Source organism: Apium graveolens, chromosome 3, assembly GCF_009905375.1.
Source record: "Apium graveolens cultivar Ventura chromosome 3, ASM990537v1, whole genome shotgun sequence".
Taxonomy (NCBI): domain Eukaryota; kingdom Viridiplantae; phylum Streptophyta; class Magnoliopsida; order Apiales; family Apiaceae; genus Apium; species Apium graveolens.
Window position 1 is genome coordinate 83,790,064 of NC_133649.1, and position 20,392 is coordinate 83,810,455.

Consider the following 20,392-nt stretch of genomic DNA (forward strand, 5'->3'; position numbering starts at 1 on the left):
TTTGAACAAGATAAAAGAAATTTGCATTGAAGGAAATTTTAGAGATTGGCACTTCAAATGGTAATATCTTGGACAAATATTCTGGGAAATATGATAGAGAAAAGCTCAAAACTCAACATTATATCTTCAAAAAAAATAAATATAAATCAATAGACCTCACGGAAATGGTTCGACCAATTATTAAACCTCGGCATAACAAGCCACTTCAGTCTCTTAACACTGAAATATTTACTTTGAAAATTCTGGGCATCAGAACTGAAAACTGATTATTCAATGTCAAGTTGATGAGACTTTCAAATCTATAATCAGAGCTATAGAAACTAAAAATCTTCCTCCATCTGCTCGTGATACTCTAATATGAGGACTCATCACGGAGGGCTGTTACTGCAAAGTGCAAATAAAAGCTTTCTATGCAGTCCACACAGCATCCATCTCTTGTCCAAGACGTTTTTATGATCAAAACCTCAGATAGAGTTTACAACAATTAACTTACATGAAACTCCAAAAGCAGCTTCCTTAACTTCAGACTAATTCTTCCGCAAAAAATAACTATTTCAAAGGTTTGGGGCTTTAATGAGCTTCAGCTAGCACATTTACCCCTTAAGGTACACACTACAGAAGAAATTCTCATTTGTATATAAGGGCATCGCGTCCAGGCCCTATACCTATGTAATGAACGGGTACACCAACAAGCTCTTCTATTCTTTCCACGTAGTCACGTGCAGCCTTTGGCAGATCAGAGTAGTTTCTGATGGAAGAAATATCAGATTGCCAGCCAGGCATTTTTTCATATTCAACCTGAGGACAAAAGTATAAATAAACAATCAACAAAAACACAAGTCTTTCAGCATAGTGATACACCAGGAGCTGTAGCTTCAGCATGATAGACTATGCAGGTAGGATGGAACAAGTACAGCTTAGTCAGGCAAAATACAGTCATATCGGGCTTCATTACAAAAAAGAGATACACTATCAAGATGACTCATTCGGTTTGATATAGGAAATAATTAGTTTTGGTAACAGGGAATCCTTCATGAATATAAGGTATTGAAATGTAAAACAAGATGGATCAATCGGGCTGTATATTGCAAACAGCTTTAAAGCAGTAAATTTTAATATGTTCAGTTGGAAAAATGGAAATAAATAGCACATAAGATGAATTTGTTACTTCATTTGATTAACATTTAAATCATAATACCTGACAAAAAAAAATCATAATATGTATGTTACAGTTATTTGCCTTTCATGGATTTTTACAACTTGTTCCTTCTCATGTGTTTGCTCATTCCACTCACCTTCACAAATCTTTCATCATCTTTTACCAATAATCTATCAGATCTACTACTATAGTCTCTTATCTCCCTCCCTTTACTTCTATTTTTTACTTTCCTTCAGACGTGATACTGTCAGTATCAATCTTAGAGTAGTAAGGCAAAATTTTTTTTTTACAATAAAGCAGTGAAACCCCTGGAGGCTAGTACTGGCTATCGAAATTATGCAATATGATAAAACATTGAGAGTATTAACAAGTAATCTCAGAATACGAGAGATAGTAGGAAATAGGGACTGACTTTTAAGTCCAAGCTCGGCAGATTTCTTTCAAGTTATTGGAAATACCATACAGGAACAACTAACAAGTATGCTATTGCCATAATATGCATAACGCAACAAGCAATTAATACACGTTTTCAGAAATTGAGACTTGTCAAAGTCCCGCAACATGCCCAAGTTCTTGAATAATCTCTCTTCCATGGGCAGAAAGCGAAAGATTAACAATGATAAAAAAACACATTTGAAATGAGACGTCATAACAAGTTTTGGATTGTATCAGTAAATTTAGGTCTCTTAATGCATTGTACTACCAAATATGCAATTATACAATCACAACATAGCATCCATTCAAAATTTATGGAGACAGAAAATGGAAATTCGACTTGCCTTTACTTGTTCAAGAACACTTAGATCTCCTGGGAATGATTCGATTGGAGTTCCATCAACATATTTATATGAAACGCCCAATTCAATTTCATGGAGATCCGACAAGACATCAAGTTTAGTGAGATTCAGAGAAGAAAAACCATTAATCTGGCAGCAATATTTAAGTGCAACTACATCAAGCCAGCCACAACTGACGAGGACGGCCTGTCGTCGTGCCAAACTCCTGCCCAGCATACCTAAGAAGATCCCCACCTTTACCCAATATTTCTGTAGGAAAAGGACCGGATCCGACTCTTGTAGTGTAAGCTTTAACCTGCACCCAAACACCAGTTAGGATATATAGTAGGCAGGTAACCATGGCTTAAAAGCCACTGCATGTTTCTATCATAATTAAAAATGACTTTTTACAAGCAAAAGAATCATATTTTAAGTCTAGTGCTTCAGACTCCCTTTTCAGTAGAATTAAAGAATAACTATAAGTAGCGTCGTCATATTTCAAGTACCACAAACTGAAGCTAACAGAAAAGCACCTATAGACTGTGATTTAAAATCAGCAAGAAAAAAATGTTACTACTTTGCACAACCACGTTGCCAAGATTGGGCTCTGACGAGTTCACAAGCAAAAACCATCAGAGAAGCGGGGAACCAATTGGCTAACCCCTTTATTTCTGCTGGTAGAATATTACTCCCAAAACTCACTAATAGACAAATTACAATTTCTACTATTTCTTTAAATTTTAAATCGAAAACAGCAACAAAGATAATGCTATTGTCACACTTACCACTCCGACAATATCACCAAGGACCCTAGGTGCAACACCAAGCCCAGTGCAGATTCCACCAGCAGATGGACTGGACGACGTAACGAAAGGGTAAGTCCCGAAGTCAATATCCAACATGGTTGCCTGACCACCTTCTACCAAAATATTCTTCTTCTCAGAGATAGCCTTATTAATAAAATGCACTGTATCAGTAATGTATGGCTCCAACCTTTCTGCAAAATTCTTATATCGTTCAACTTCTTCCTTAAGCATCTCAGGGGTATACTTAAAACCTTCAAATCTTGAGGCTGCATCCGCAAGTAAGAGATCTAGTTTCTGAGGAAATGTATCCATGTGCCTCAAGTCACCTACCCTTATTCCATTACGGATAACCTTGCTAGAGTAGCAAGGGCCGATGCCTCTCTTGGTAGTACCAATGAAGGATTTATCTAGTTCCGCTTCTCTAAGGCCATCCACAAGTTGATGAAAATCAAATAATCAGGTGAGCTCGGTCAGATACTAGGATCCTTCCTTTGCAGGAAACTCCACTAGCTTCAAGACCATCAATTTCTTTAAACAGTCCGGGTAGATGAACCACAACACCGTTACCGACAACACACATAGTATCTTCATTCAGAATTCCTGATGGAACAAGGTGTAGGGCAAACTTCTTTCCCTCAGCATTATAGATAGTGTGGCCAGCATTAGCTCCACCCTATAACAGCATTAGCAATAAAGTTAACAGAACTCCAATAACAAAAATCAAGCTGCCTATATCAAATGTAGGTTTCCCTGAGACAACTCTCTAAGAAACATACATGCCCGGAAGGAAGCTTCGCGTAATAACCAAAATGGCTACTTACGGCACCCAAGAAGCCAAAAAACTAAAAACACACTAGATATTTCCAGACTCAAGGTAGGATGGAAAAATAAGCAGTTTATGCATGTGCAAATAGTATTTCAGTTAATTGAAGTAATTCCTTAAACACTATATATAAGTGGGTTGCCCATAAAAAACTCGAGGGTGGTAACTTAAAGAAATTCCGGATTTTGCATATTCATAAAAGGACTCGCACAAGTAACCACATTCCTCATTCTAATTCAACCACTCATTAGTAGGTAGACCTAATTATGGCAGGGGACATAGGAACAAGTAAAAATTAAGGGAGCTACTCGGCTAAAAAAACTCATTTGAATTTCTCCAAAACCCTAGTTAATGATTCGAATACTTGTCACGCTCCTAAAAATAGCATATAATTCAATTTATACGAATCCACGTTTAACATTACGAAAACAGTGAATAATAGTACTAAACAGTGTCAGGATACGAGATCATCAAAATCATCAACATATCCATAAAGACACTTGTTCAAACAAGTAAAGAGTAAAAAAAAAATCCTAAATATAAACAAAAAAAAAAGTTGTAAGTTAAAAAATAACCTGGCAACGAGCGACAATGTGGAAATGATTAGCGAGGATGTCAACAAGCTTGCCTTTACCTTCATCACCCCACTGACAACCCAACACGCCTGACACCTGACTCAGTGACCCGATTCGTCTCAGTTTTGTCTGCTCAATCACAGCTGGGCCCACCTGGTTGGCTGAGCACAACACAACTCTACTGGTAGTACGATAATTATAACAGAGGTTGGAGTGGGACCCTCCTCCAGTAACAGCAGTAGCGCCGAACAAGCTCTTCATTTCCAGACTCAAACTGATCGAAGCAGTCTTCATGATACACAAAACCAACAATAACCAAAAGTACGAGGTGCTCTTTTACGCCGCTCTTTCAATCTTTCCTTCCCTCCCCATTTCTTTTATATTTTTTTCCCTTTATTATATTCTTATTCTTAAACAATACAAAATTCGATTTATTATTACAGAACTAAGATAATTTATTTTAAATTAATCGGAATAATATACGTGATGATTTTTTTTTCTCTAACTTTTTCGAAGATGAGTAAAGAAAGGATGAATATGTGTGCTATTAATCTCTAAGTTAATTTATAATATAAAATTAAAAAGTCAAAAAATAAATAGAGGTTCTTTAAAACACACCATCTCTCCTGAACCCAACAGAATATTTATAATCTGATGACATTTGGGGTTGTTTTTTTACCTTTGAGTTAGTAAATCAACAGAGGATAAATTCCAGAATCTATAGATTCCCCAATCCATAAATCCACTGTATAATTACCATTCTTCCTTACAAGTAAATAAGACTCCTTTTCTAGATTATATAACAAGTAACTTTCTACATTTTTTTTAACCAAACTGAAATGAATGAAAAAAAGAACACGACATGCGTTCAATCTTTCACTATATAATAGGTTGTCTGATTTTTATAATTACCTCAGTGATGTTTTCCGTATAATCGCAAAAATGGTCAGACTCAAAAAGCAAAAACTGCACAGTTTTCCTATATTTTGTTACAAAAAATGGGGAAACAATTAGTGAATTTTGGTGCAGCTGCTGATGAAATAGACGCTTCTTCTTCCTCTACAGTCCTGCAGGCTCTTTCGTCAATTGGTATCCGCTGAATATAGGCGCTGAATATAGGCGCCGGAAAGCTACACTTGTGTGGTTTTCTACTTTCAATGTCAAGAGCCTATTCAGCCTTTACAATTTCTTCAAGTTGGTGTATGGTGTTATTTCTTCACTTTGGTGGTACTGTGTTATATGTTCCTTACTATGTGTTGATCAAGCATTCTTTGGGTACTCCAAATTCCTTCTTCCCATATACAAATTGTTGCCTCCAAGGCTCATTATGTAATTTATAATGCAAAACCTTGCATCAAAAAAACAAAAAAAAACAGTTAAAATGGTACATCTACTATCAATTGGAGGAATTAAATTGCTATCACAAGCACATGAATTAACCAACATTAGTTAGTTAGTAAATACATGACTCTGTTGTTTTAAAGGATGAAGCATAATATTTCACAGAATATAGTAATGAAGTTCAGTAGTTCACCACCAGTTTTTTCTTTAGAATTAGTGACACTACAATTTTTATCGACAAGTGCTAGTCCTGATTTTCTCACCAGTGACCTATAAATGCATGTGGCCTAAAGACTTTCATAAATTCATTTCAAAAAAAAACTTTTGATCTTGGAGTTAGTCAATGAGAAGTGCAATTTAACACATCTAAATGCACTCCTTTTAAGGACACTGTCTGCAGTCACTATACTATATGCGATATGTGTTGCTATCAACAGTTCTCACCAAATGTAATACCCTACGAGTATGTAGTGAAAGCAACATGTCTGCAAGATTAGTTTATTTACAATGACAGTTTTCTCTCGGAAAAGTACCTGAATAAGTGTCGCGAAGACATCATCTTCCTTTAGTTGTGACAATTCTTTAGCCCAAGCTTCTACATGCCCAAACACAGTTTTCTGCCTCTCAGCCTCGAGCAACATAGAATCACGATATAAGAATCTCTGCCAGATCTTCTTTACATTTTCCAGCATGAAATCTATTTCTGTATCGTTAATTCCCTGTAGAAGGTGAAGAGAACAAAATTTTGATTTCTGCCGGACTTTTGATTAGAAAAAATATAAACTTAATCCACCAATCTGAGATTTTCATGATAAAAGTTATCTTTTCCTCAAATTGTTAATACTGTCAATAATTTACCCGGAGAACGTTCATCATGCTTGGTATTTCATCTTCCTTTATCCGAACAGAAAAGCTTTTATAGTTGAGCACATTCTCATATGGCAGGAAGATCCCATCCTGAAGACATGGAAGCAAATTAAATAAGTAAGTCTCTATCCCTTTTGAAAAAATTGAAAAGAAAATGTCAGTTGGATAATATGTTTCCTTGCTCACTTATAATAACTGCATTAAATAAAGATGAGTTGTTAGCATGTGTATATTAGTCAAACATTGGAAATAGTAGTAGAAGGGTATTCTTTGGAAAAATCTCAAAAACAAATCGTCTTGAAATAAGAGAAGGACAATTTTTTTTTTCAAAAGGGACGACTAAAACGGGACAGGGAGTAGTATTTTAACAAAAACTGTCCAAACATGAATAGATCTTTTGAAATCAATAGTTCCGATCAGTGTTAATAAGCAATAGATAGTCGAGTTTTTTGCATACATATGTTCAAACTGCACCCCTCTATTATTTATTAAACTATCCATTAATTTTGAGGACTAAGCAGTCATATATTTTTCCAAACCATCAAATTTGGAAGTAGCTGGAAAGATGGCTCTTAAACTGAATTTGACAGGCAAGAAAACATGAACTTCAGGTTACCTGAATGATGACAGGGATGCAACCTTGTAAAATGCTGTCTTCCATTCGACCACTCCACCCATCCCCAGGCATAACCCCGCAAAAAACAGAACTAGCCAAATCTTCATGATAATTATCAGACCGCATAGGAGTTACAGTCACATCATCTGCATGTTGTCTTCCTAGATTCCCTTCTTTATTAGGGACTGAACCAAACTCTTCTGCTACTTTTTGCCTGATACCCATACTATATCTACACAAGCACAGAAAAACTGTTAAAATATTTACTCAGGTTAAATTGAAAAATTATATTCCTAGCTAGATTGCTAGGATATCTGACTGACAAGTATTCGACTCTCCTATGTACTATATTAGCCCTTCTTACTTCAAATTTTTACTTCACTTACGTAGTTTCTGGTCTTCCATTTTCATATGCTGGTCCTAAATTGCCATTGAAGTAGAAAAGCATTTTTCGCTTCTCACGAGGCCTGCATGTACCATCAACGGGAATCAGTAAAGAAAAGTACATATATTAATCTGACAATCAAAGTAAATGCCCAACCAACATCATGGTTCAGAAAGTACATACCAAGACCAAAGTTTTAATTTCAGAGAATCCAAATTGGGACTCTTCCATGCAGGAAGTACTAGATCTTTATCTGGATCGAAACACGGATGGTCTCCTCTTCTGTCAGGTGATATGTTATCCCAGTTGTCAGCCCAATATGCTGTTGTTGAATGATTGTGCTTTGAATTTGTATTACCCCAGTGGACCAGCATCATACTGTTCCATATCTCCTTTGGAGCATAACAAGCACCTTCATCCCATGAAAAAGACTGCATTTACGTATAACAACAATTTACTTAGCAATTTACTCACAATCACATATATAATATCATGGTCAAGTATATATATATATACACACACACACATATTCAAAGTAAATCTGACACCCAAGATTGCCTTTACAATGGAACCAATGGGGACCAATCATACCCATATGTGATCTCTTCCTAATGAGCGGTTCCAGTAAGGATATTGGTCGACAAGGTGATTATATGCATTCTTATAGAACTCCAATGTCAAAGAGCTCCTTAAGCCCCTGTGTTCCTGAAACATAAAGTAATGAATAAAATGTCCAGATGTAGGCCCTTGTTAAATGTAAATTATCCAAATACATGGTCTGTAAGCATGCATTATTTTGACTTTGTATATAACAGAAACGATATAATAGACTAATTGGACCTTAGCTGCAACCTAGATATGAGGATCAAATATTTTGGTGTACTAAACTAGTGATCTCTTATATTAGGGCAGCAATGAACCACGTCAAAATCTACTTTTAACTTATCCATAATCCCTTCCAGTACTAAATCTCACGCCCTAGCTGTCTATAGGCTCCCAGCCTTGTGAAAGCACGTTTCTACAAGCTTTACGAGGACCTGGATGAGGAAAATCTACCAAATAGTCCAATACCTAAATCCATAATGAAATTGCCCGAGACTTGACAACTGTAAATTCTGTGACCCCATTACTTTCTAAATCCAACTGACAAAGATCCGAGACAACAATTTTATTCATGATTGAACACTTCATGGAGTTAATTGTACAAGGCTAATTAAGTAAATAAGCACCTGTATCCGGATCTAAATCTGTCAGATGCTTCAGTGGACCATACATGCAACCATATAGATTTTAGCAGTATATTAAGAATTTTTTTGATGGGTAGGATAAGATCAGCCAAACAGCCTCTGAGTCATTAGGTATGCCTAGAAAGGAATAATTAACATTTTTGTTTAATGTTAATATTGCAAAATACTATACCTGCATGCTTAAATGGGGTGCATCGTCGGCACGAGTTATGATACACGAATCAAGAACCGGGACAAAAAAATAATCTGCTTCTTCTCCATTAATTGTTCTGTATGGACTGGCTAGTAATTGTTCATAAAGTGCCATCTGGAGAAGAAACCAAATCAAAACCAGAATAAGCTTCCATTAGTTTGACTTTGACATTAACATGATAAGACTTTCAAGAAATGATAACCTGTGAGCCATAGAGATTATTTGTCCATAAGGTATTATTCACGTCATCATAGATTCTGTTAACACACTCAAGCTTGAAATGTCGTCCCTGCAATGCCAATAGAGTGGTCGAATACATGGAGAACTTGCTTTATAAACGGAAAGGCATCAGGAGTGACTTGTGGTAAGCATTCTGACCTCCAGTAGTAAACTGTTGAATTCTGGTGGTAAATCGTAAACATATATTAATGGCCTTTTCTTTTCCACCACAGCAGTGATATTGTCAAGATCCCCAGTAACTTGTGTATGGTCAGGAATATTGACCTGAGCTGGTCGAAGCCATTGAGGCCACTTGCCAATTGAAGCTAAAGCTGACGGGATACTACAATCTGCACCATACCACCCTTGGTCACACTGAAAAAACCCATTGTAGCTAGTAATTATTTTATGTGACTAACGATGTAACTTTCAATAATGAAACATTTCAACAATCAACGCTTCTTATTTATTCTACGAAGTACTTTATAAATATGTTATAATTTCTCCCTAATTTCCTGTCTAATTGGGGAACTTGGAGGGTGCTATATTTGACAAATCAATGCAATAGTTGTAAAATTGTACCCCAAATCACTAGTTGTCTCAATACGAACAAACAACTCCAAAATGACTAGTTTGTGTCACGATTTGAGATACGACCTTTAATAAGTAGAGATGGCTAATAGATGGTGTTGAAAATCAATCTAGGCATATAATTAGTTGTATCTTGCTGTCGAATTTATTCCTAGGAGATTAGTTACCTGTGATATAGATTAATTATATTAGGAAAGATTTGTAATCATTTAGATCCTGATTTTGAGGAGCCTGTCAAGGCACTGATGTATAGGAACTATTGTATATATGTCTGTATTCAGCCTCTCATAAGAGATGAAGCATTTCTCAGTACATCTCACAAAGCTTCATGGTATCAGAGCTGTAGGTTAAAAGAACCCAGCCTTTCTCTCTTGTCAACCTAATACTCATATCCTTATCATTACTGAAGTGAGCTCTTTATGGGTGAATCCGATCAAACCTCCGGGAATTCATCTATGTCTACTCCCTCTTCTAACAGGCTCACATCCTCTCAACTTACCACAGAAACGAACCTCGTCCCAATCACCTCTCACAAACTAAATGGCCATAACTACCTGCAATGGTCTCAGTCAATGATGATGTTCATAAGCGGACGAGGCAAAGATGAATATCTTACTGGTGATATACAGAAACCAGATTCGAAGGATGCTGAATACAGAACGTGGAGGGCAGAAAACAACCTGGTTATGTCCTGGTTAATTAGTTCCATGACAACTGAGATTGGAGAAAATTTTTTGTTGTACACCACAACAAAAGATATATGGGAAGCAGCAAAAGAAACATTCTCAAGCAGCGAAAACACAACAGAGCTTTTTCAGGTGGAGAGTACTCTTCAAGATCTTCGTCAAGGAGAAAACACGGTGACGATCTATTTTACAACTCTTACTCGTTACTGGCAACAACTAGACTTATTTGAGATCCATGAATGGAAGTGTGCTGAAGATCGTGCATATTTTAAGAAGATCGCGGAGACCAAACGGGTCTTCAAATTTTTGATGGGGCTTGACAAATCCCTCGATGAAGTAAGGGGTAGAATTCTTGGTACTAAGCCTCTACCAAATCTGCGGGAAGTTTTTTCAGAAGTGCGTAGAGAAGAGAGCCGCAAGCGGGTTATGTTGGGCCATCAAGCTTCTTCGATTCCTGAAATCCCAGCTTTTACAACAATCAAGGATGCTCATCTAGATTCAGGTGCTTTTGTTGTTCGGAGTAATTCTCAGAACTACAATGAGAATAGGAGCAGAAAAGGTCGCCCTTGGTGTGATCATTGTCGAAGACCAGGACATTTAAAGGAAACATGCTGGAAATTGCACGGAAAGCCTGCTGATTGGAAGCCAAACAAGGATCGCGAGGCAAGGGGAAATGTTGTTATTTCTGGGGCATCTCAACATAGTAATTCTGCTCCTTTTAGTAAGGAACAATTAGAAGTTCTTCAGCAACTCATCAGAAGGGAAACTATCATACTCAAACCTCCAACAGTTCTGCACTTCATGGAGCCAAGTCATCCTCATCATCTTGGATTGTAGATTCGGGAGCCTCCGACCATATGACAGGTGACCGATCATTTTTCACAACTTACTCCCCTTGTACCAGCCTTCAAACAGTATGTATTGCTAATGGTACCCGCACCAAAGTGGTCGGAACAGGAACCGTTTGTCTCTCAAATACTCTTACTCTCAATGCAGTCTTATTTGTACCTGAACTTGATTGCAATCTTATATCTGTTAGTAAACTGAATCATGATCTCAATTGTACCACTAAGTTCCTTTCTTCTTCTTGTATTTTTCAGGACTTGAGCTCGGGGAGAATGATTGGCACTGCTGATTTTCGTGCGGGCCTTTATGTCTTAGATATCAATACTCCTTCAATCCATTCAGCCAGTCATCAAGGTTCACTGAGTCATAGTTTCAAGTCTGTCAGTCCATCGAATAAAGAAAGTGAGATTATGATGTGGCATTTTCGCCTAGGTCATCCTAATTTTATGTATCTGAAACGTTTGTATCCATCTTTATTCATCAATAAAAATCCGCATTTGTTTCATTGTGAAGTCTGTCAATTTGCAAAGCACACTCGAAACACATATTCACCAAGATCATACAAACCAAGTCACCCTTTTTCTCTTATTCACGATGACATTTGGGGGCCATTCCGTATCCCTAGTATGACTGGTGCTCGATGGTTTTTATTGTTAGTTGATGACCATACTCGACTTTGTTGGACTTTTTTGATGAAAGAAAAATCTGAAACAAAACACATATTTCCAAATTTTCATGCCATGATTCAAAATCAATTCAAGACGAATATTCAAATCCTTAAAACCGACAATGCCAAAGACTTTTTTAATTCAAGCCTTGGTCCTTATCTTAGATCCCATGGAATTGTTCAACAGAGTTCTTGTGTCGACACACCACAACAAAACGGTGTGGCGGAACGAAAAAATCGTCATGTACTTGAGGTTGCCCGATCTTTGCTATTTCAATCCAATGTTCCAAAGAAATTCTGGGGTGAGGCCATTCTCACTGCAACATATTTGATCAATCGTATGCCTTCTCGTGTTCTCAACTTTAGATCACCCATACAAATGTTTCAAGGTCTATATCCCAACTCACATTTAATGTCACAATTTCCTTTCAAACTATTCGGTTGCACTGCTTTTGTTCACGTTCATTCTCAATTTCGTAGCAAACTTGATGCTCGTGCATTGAAGTGTATCCTCCTCGGATATTCAGCCAATCAAAAAGGTTACAAGTGTTTCTCTCCTGCTACTATAAAATTTTATAATACAATGGATGTTACTTTCTTTGAAAATATTCCATTTTACTCCAATTCTGGAATTCAGGGGGAGAGCAACAAAAATGAATTTCAGAATTGGGATTGGTCATCAATTATTGAACCAAATCTGGTATCACAGTCCTCCAATATATATTCTCCTGCTATTCCAACTTCGGTTCCAACCCCAACTTTGGTTCCAAATTCAGATCTGGACAAACATATGTCTCCATCAAATTCCGTTATCGATCAATCTCCAGTTGCATATCCTAAACATCTCCTTCTTCCTAATGATGCTATAAAAGTTTATGAAAGAAGGAAAACCCGTGACATACCCGTACAAAATCTGCAAGGTCAAGAAACTCCTATATGCCAAGTCGAACCCGAAAATGTACAAAATGAGGTAAGTACTGATTCAAAATCAGTTTCAGGTTGTCTACAGATTACTCAATCAAGTCCAGGTTTTGACCCGGAGTTGGATCTTCCTATTGCACAAAGAAAAGGGGTTCGATCATGCACTCAACATCCACTTCGCAGTTTTATATCCTACAACAATTTGTCTCCAAAATTTCAGGCATTTGTGACATCCTTAGACAAGATTACCATACCTAAATCAGTTTATGAGGCCCTAGAGATTCCAGAGTGGCACAAGGCAACCTTAGAAGAGTATAATGCACTTGAAACAAATGGCACATGGGTATTAACAACATTACCTCCTGGAAAGAGGACAATAGGTTGTAAATGGATATTCTCAGTCAAACAAAAGGCAGATGGAAGTGTGGATAGATATAAAGCTCGATTAGTGGCTAAAGGGTTTACGCAGACATATGGAATTGATTATCAGGAGACCTTTGCTCCTGTGGCAAAGCTTAACACAATTTGAGTTACTATTATCCATCGCAGTCAACAAGGATTGGTCATTATTCCAGCTTGACGTCAAAAATGCTTTTTTAAACGGAGACCTAGTGGAGGAAGTTTATATGGATATACCTTGTAGCTTTGAGACTGAATATACACAAGGTAAAGTTTGCAAAGTTTGCAGGCTGAGAAAAACTATATACGGACTTAGACAGTCTTCGAGATCATGGTTTGATAAGTTTGCCAAGGTCCTTATATTTGATGGATACTCCAAAACACAAGCTGATGATACTTTATTTCTCAAACACTTTACAGGATGGAAGAATCGTGGTTCTAATTGTATATGTTGATGACATAATTCTCACTAGGGAATCATGGAGAAGAAATAGAGAGGCTTAAGATGCTACTATCCCAGAAATTTGAGATTAAAGACTTGGGTTTTTTGAAATATTTTCTTGGAATGGAAGTGGCACGAAGCAGTCAAGGAATCTCAGTATCTCAACGCAAGTATACCCTAGATCTCCTACGTGAGACGGGAAAGATTGGGTGCAAACCTGTTGAAACTCCTATGGATCCTAACACCAAATTAATGTACTCGAACTGATGAACTAGCAGCTGACAAAGGACGATACCAACGCCTAGTAGGTAAGCTAATATATTTAACTCATGCGCGTCCTGATATAAGTTTTGCTATTAGCATTGTAAGTCAATTTCTTGCCAACCCGTCAGTAAATCACATGGAGGCAGTAAACCGCATCCTTAAATACTTGAAGAAAGATCCTGGTAAAGGACTTATGTTCAGAAAATCAGCAGACCAGTCCTTGAAAGTTTATACTGATGCAGATTATGCAGATTGGGCTGGTTCTCCTTTCGACCGTAAATCTACATCTGGGTATTGCTCATTTATTTGGGGAAATCTAGTGACTTGGCGCAGTAAAAAACAGAAAGTGGTGGCACGCAGTAGTGCGGAGGCTGAGTTTCGTGCTTTAGCCTTAGGCATATGTGAAGGAATATGGTTACGAAGATTACTTAAAGATCTTAGGATTGGAACTTCAATCAAGATCATGTGTGACAATCAATCCGCGATTGCAATTGCCAAAAATCCAGTCCATCATGATCGAACTAAGCATGTAGAGATCGACAGGCATGTCATCAATGAGAAGATTGAGAGCAAGATAATTTCACTCAATTATGTTCCATCTAAACAACAAGCAGCAGACATCTTGACTAAGGCTTTGTTTCGACGCAATCTTAATGAACTAAGTACTATGCTTGGTTTGGAAAACATATATCGCCTAGCTTTAGGGGGAGTGTTGAAAATCAATCTAGGCATATAATTAGTTGTATCTTGCTGTCGAATTTATTCCTAGGAGATTAGTTACCTGTGATATAGATTAATTATATTAGGAAAGATTTGTAATCATTTAGATCCTGATTTTGAGGAGCCTGTCAAGGCACTGATGTATAGGAACTATTGTATATATGTCTGTATTCAGCCTCTCATAAGAGATGAAGCATTTCTCAATACATCTCACAAAGCTTCAGATGGTAAGGAAATTATTTAGATGTTATCCTTAATGATTTGTATTTGCTTTTTATAATAGGATATTATGAATCAGGACATATCCCACATGTCACGGAAGCTAACCGTTATTTCCTTGCAATAGCTATCCATTTTCCTATTTAAGTATCAGTTGCTGCAACCAAGGTAGCCAGAAAATTATTAGAAAAGTCAGAGACGGGAATTTGTCGCTGGTTTACATTCTCTTTTTCTATTACTGTTTATCAGTCTAATAGCTTGGTTTGATATTCCTGGTGTAATATTTTAAACTCCACGAAGGGTCCAGCATATTTTAAGTTATGATTCTATTTCAATTTTTAGCAGTATTATTTTGCTTACTGCCTTTTTCCAAAGAATTTTTGTATAACCCCTTAATCCCTTACCGCTTGCTTTCTCTGTAACAAGTAATTTCCTATTGCAATGCAAGGAAAAATATCATTGAAAAGAATTATGTCTTTAATTTTAAAAGACACGGATATCTTTAGTATAAGATACGTCTTAGCTACCTGGCAAAATCCACCACGACAATATCCATGACCGGAGCATTGATTGATACAAGTGCATGACACAGGTACTTCACAGAATGCTCCCCATAGACCATCATACTTACAGTCACAGTCCGTTTTGAACTTCATCTTATGATTATAGACTTCCACTGGATCCACATTACACCAGCCAGGTTTGCTAGCATTTGTCGTGAAGATATTATCTAAATCAGCTCTCGACCAATTAGTTAGTGCAGGGGCCCCAGGTTCAGCGGGTAAGCTGAAAGATATGTAACATGTCAGAAAGAGCAAGCTCAGACACTACCTCAGACAGAAGGTAATGTATAAGTAATATTCTTACTTCACTTGAAACCCACATGCCTCAGCAACTGGACGAGTTGGGTACTTTGTGCCTTCCCCGCAGAAGCACATTGCTCTTGTTGTGTCACAGTAAGCTGGGCATATTGAGACAACCCACCGTCCATATGGTTCCTCATCTGATGCTGGATAATTGCAGCTTAACTGAACTCTATCTGTGCATCCTTCTCCTGTGGTTTGTAAACATTATAATATACATCAAGAGTTTTTCACTTAATCAATCAGCAGACAAATATTTTTACTTCTATAAGAACAATCAAGTCAGCTTTTGTGAAACAAAAGAGTAGTAAGCTTTTGTGAAACAACAGGGTAGTAAGCTTTTGTGAAACAAGAGAGTAGTATATAAAATATCCAGATTTATGAAAAGTATCAATAATGCTCGACATTAATGAACTGACTTCCTTACACTTTGCCGTTAGACGTGGCAGATTACTTAAAAGCTTTCGTGGCAGATTACTTAAAAGCTTTGATACCAATTGGCTTAGATAGTAAGCAATACAGGGGTAAAAAATTGAATTCACAAGGCTGGGAGAAAAAATAAATGTAAATGTAAATGAATTTGTCCAAATGTATAACTTCCTACAGTCAAACTACATAACATTGTAGTTGCACCGAAATCAGAAAATTTAGCCATCTCAATAAATCATGTACGGCATCTACTGATCTTTCTTACTAAGAAAGTGACTGTTGGAAAAGAACTAAAAAAGTGAAGATCCAAAGTTAAAAGGAATACTAACCGATAAATCCATGAAAGCAGCGACATTGACCCAACGCATGATTACATATCCCTTGCCCACTACAATTGTTTTCACAGCTCTTGCCACTAATACCCTGATAAAAAAAAACGTTAAATATGAGGGAACCGGTACAATGTCAAAAAGCATCATGTTGGTTAACCTTTCCTTCATCTTCCCATGTTATACATAGTTACATACAAATATGTTGGGGTTTAAAGAAATTCCCCATTGGACAAGATCAACTTACTAAGAACAGAAAAATTACAAAAATAATAGTAATTCAAAACTATTAGAACCTCGGAAATCTTCAACGCAGTAGCATTTGAATTACAACCAGATAACCAACGGCCAATCTCAGCCTTCCACGGAGCGCCATTGTAGACCACTGCTTTGTGCAAATCAGCAGGAAACTGAGCATTTAAATCAATTAATGGTGGTGAATTTCGCATAAGTTGATCAGTTCCTCCTTCAGTTGAACAATTTACGTACATACACGAGTTTCTAACTTGGGTAGATCCTAAATAGGTCGAATAAGACACCCCGTGAAACAATAACAAATCGAGCAAAGAAACTAAAGCCACAATCGAAGCAATTGTAGCCACATAAGACCACGAACACTTCCATTTCTGAAGAGAGAACATATCTCAAAACACTTGCTCTAGTAAACCTCGAAATCAGAATCACTACATTCAGACCCTGGACCCTTTATTCCATAGTAACAGATTCCGGTCAACCCTTATTATCTGCAGAATTTCAACAACAAAAGTCATAAAAAGTCCAATTACTAAGTTTATAATAAGACAGCTACATTGCATGTAATACAAATGAACAAGAACAAAATGCTTACAAACAAAATTACTTAGCCCCGTAAATTGTAGTCAAAGTAGCATATTTCTAGTTGAGAAAGTGATTAAGCAGGTAAAACAAGTATAATCAGCTATGATTACAAATTTTATTTCTGAGAATTGTGTATGATTAAATATAAAAATAAATGAAAGGGAAGGGAAGGGAAGGGATTATTGACTAACCTTACTGCTTTAGATCCATAAGATGCTCTCCAGGAATCAAAGACCTGCATATGCAAATTGCAATTAAATAGTAAAACTTGGTCAATATAAAATATGCATTTGAAAACGATCGTGTACAGTAATATTACATGTTTAGAGATAAATAATTGGAGAGAGAGAGAGAGAGATTACCAATTCAAAGAGAAAGAGAGACGCTTGTGATTTCCCGAACGTGTCCAGATACTAAACTATATTTGTATAATAAAATTGGAGGAGAGCTGGTGACTATGGTTATACATGGGAAACTGGCAAATGAGGTAAAGATGATGCAAAGCCGCCAAGGCTAGTAGTAAGTGTTTAGACATTAAGACAAATTAAGTGAACTGAAAGCCTCTTCTATTATGGTTGTTGAAATGTCTGTACTATCCTCTGTCTATACTAACGCAATTCGTTTGTACCTTACTACCGCCGAATCTTTTACTCAAACCGGAGTATTTTGTATACTCAAAATGTAAGTTCAAACGATTAATTGAGTGCTCGTATCAGAGAGGTATTTGTAAATTTGAAAGTTTGAGTTCCGAAAAGTGGTTGATTTAATGACAACTCGGTCCATGCCGGGACTTCGGGAGCTGTATATTTTTTATTCCAAAATCCCAGTTTAATCCAATTTTTTAAAAAACCCACATACACTTTATGTATTTCCAATCATGCCCTGGCCGGTTCAAATCAAAATATTGATTCAAATATTAATTTAAAAGTTATATAATAAATATTATAATGTTTTCAAATAATTATTTTTAAAAAATAAGCTAAAAAACATTTAAAATTACTTCTTAAATATAATATTCTCTAATTCCATTTTTAAAAAGTTTATATTTAGAATCTTACTCCCTCTATCCCACTGGATTTTTACATATTTTTTTATCATATTTGACACGCATTTTAAGATTATTATAAAATATAGTTTTATAATTTATTTTTAGAATTTTGCATTTATGTATAAAAATTTAAATATTATATTTTTTTAAAAGAAAAAATATTTAAAATTATTTAGAGATCATGTTTTACGGAGTTTTAAAATGCTTGTCGATTCCTGTATCCCACCATAAACAATCTATGGAGACTGATGGATACTATATATATATATATATATATATAGGGTTTTGGTCCACAATCCCCGCTGGTTGTACTAACCACCTGGTGCCCCGCATTGTTTCATTGCAGCAGACCTCTAGCAATGAGACGTTGTGGGAACAATGAAAATAGATACCACAATGAAATAATGCGGCAGGATTACTGTTTTTATTTAATTTCTAAAATAACAAAAAATTATATTTTGCTGAATTAATTTTTTTCGATAATAACAGAGTTAGAAAATATATAATTAATTTTAACAACCATTTGTTCTATATTTTCTAATTTTATTACTATTTCCCATTTATTATCAATTGTATAATGAGTTAAAAATTTAAAAATAAATTAGATATATAATCGGAAAAATAATTAAAATATTAGTTTTAATGAAAAAAATAAAAACTAAGATAGTAACTGAAATGTATGAATGGAGTATTGCAAGTATGATTGTTTATTGATCGAAAGATGTCGTCTTCTCTAAAACTTTTTTTAATAAATTCTAATCAAACTATTTTAATTTAAATTTTAAATATGTCAAAATTATGTATAATAACACATTTGTACTCCTTAATGAAGTTATGATGAATTAAATATTTTTTATAAATAATTTTTAATTTAAAAAAAACAAATGACAACAAAATAATAATAAAAACCCTCCCGCAATAGTCATTGCGGGAGGTGTTCAGCCCAGCCCCAACATATATAAATTTTTGCGGCGGATGGTTAAAGAGCCACCTAGAGCAATGTTTCATTGCATTAGCCGCAATGAAACAATCTATTGCGGGAGGTGTTCAGCCCAGCCCCAACATATATAAAATTTTGCGGCGGGTGGTTAAAGAGCCACCTACAGCAATGTTTCATTGCACTAGCCGCAATAAAACAATGTTGTAGGTGACAGAGGGTATTTTTTTATTTGTTACGAAAAAATATTTAGCATTCCGGGGGCTGCGTTGTTTTATATATTTTTATAGCTACCGAAAAATAGATAAAATTCCATTTTTTTTTAATTTTCCACATTTTCAATTTTTAGCATTATATACGTTTACTATAAATTAAAAATTGATAAACTAAATTGGACAAGTACAAGAAAAATAAAAAAAACATAAAACACACAATATTAAAAAAAAACAAAAAACTCACAATATTCCGTTATAATAAAAATTTAAAAATACTATTTCGAACAAATAATTAAAAAATATTTTTTCACTCAAAAATTTTAAATTTAATATTAAATTTAAATATTTTATTTTAAAATATTAATTAAAAAATATCAAAATATAAGTTCGAAAAAATATTTAAAAATTCATTTTTAACAAAAAAAATAAATCAGAAAAATAAAGCGAGCAAAAACCGTTACATTTAAAACAACGTCCTCCAGCAATGTTTCATTGCACTAGCCACAATGAAACAATGTTGTAGGTGGCAGATGGTATTTTTTTTATTTGTTACGAAAAAATATTTAGCATTCCGGGGGCTGAGTTGTTTTATATATTTTTATAGCTAACGAAAAATAGATAAAATTCCATTTTTTTTAGTTTTCCACATTTTCAATTTTAGCATTATATACGTTTACTATAAATTAAAAATTGATAAACTAAATTGGACAAGTACAAGAAAAATAAAAAAAAACATAAAACTCACAATATTAAAAAAAAACAAAAAACTCACAATATTCCGTTATAATAAAAATTTGAAAATACTATTTCGAACAAATAATTAAAAAATATTTTTTCACTCAAAATTTTAAATTCAATATTAAATTTAAATATTTTATTTTAAAATATTAATTAAAAAATATCAATATATAAGTTCGAAAAAATATTTAAAAATTCATTTTAACAAAAAAAAAATTACAAAAATAAAACGAG

At 35.3% G+C, this 20,392-nt stretch overlaps 1 protein-coding gene and 1 pseudogene across 2 annotated transcripts; both read right to left on the reverse strand.

Moving 5' to 3' along the window:
• Positions 1-211: 211 nt before the first annotated feature.
• LOC141712541 (adenylosuccinate synthetase, chloroplastic-like) lies at positions 212-4,535 on the reverse strand (annotated as a pseudogene).
• A 399-nt stretch (positions 4,536-4,934) lies between these two features.
• LOC141712540 (uncharacterized) lies at positions 4,935-17,853 on the reverse strand. Of its 2 annotated transcripts, XM_074515513.1 has the most exons (16): positions 17,583-17,852; positions 17,412-17,455; positions 16,680-17,126; positions 16,384-16,477; positions 15,630-15,816; positions 15,290-15,548; positions 9,167-9,382; positions 8,991-9,077; positions 8,768-8,902; positions 7,940-8,053; positions 7,532-7,779; positions 7,350-7,430; positions 6,964-7,195; positions 6,339-6,437; positions 6,014-6,199; positions 4,935-5,487 (listed from the first exon to the last, which is right to left on the reverse strand). In XM_074515513.1, the coding sequence occupies exons 3-16, from the start codon at positions 17,022-17,024 to the stop codon at positions 5,389-5,391; spliced, it is 2,382 nt and encodes a 793-aa protein (XP_074371614.1). In that variant the 5' UTR covers positions 17,025-17,126; positions 17,412-17,455; positions 17,583-17,852; the 3' UTR covers positions 4,935-5,388. The 2 variants fall into 2 exon arrangements, with proteins under 2 accessions (XP_074371614.1, XP_074371615.1); XM_074515514.1 differs by lacking the exons at positions 8,768-8,902; positions 8,991-9,077; positions 9,167-9,382 and having other exon boundaries at positions 17,583-17,853.
• Between the last annotated feature and the right edge of the window lie 2,539 nt (positions 17,854-20,392).

What these genes read in the sequence shown, in the direction of transcription:
- LOC141712540 (XM_074515513.1), bottom strand. Translation starts at nt 17,024, where the DNA reads ATGTTCTCTCTTCAGAAATGGAAGTGTTCGTGGTCTTATGTGGCTACA. An exon ending in CTGCGTTGAAGATTTCCGAG is followed by an intron (nt 16,478 to 16,679) that starts GTTCTAATAGTT and finishes TTTTTTTATCAG; the next exon opens with GGTATTAGTGGCAAGAGCTG. An exon ending in GTCGTGGTGGATTTTGCCAG is followed by an intron (nt 9,383 to 15,289) that starts GTAGCTAAGACG and finishes GGGTTTTTTCAG; the next exon opens with TGTGACCAAGGGTGGTATGG.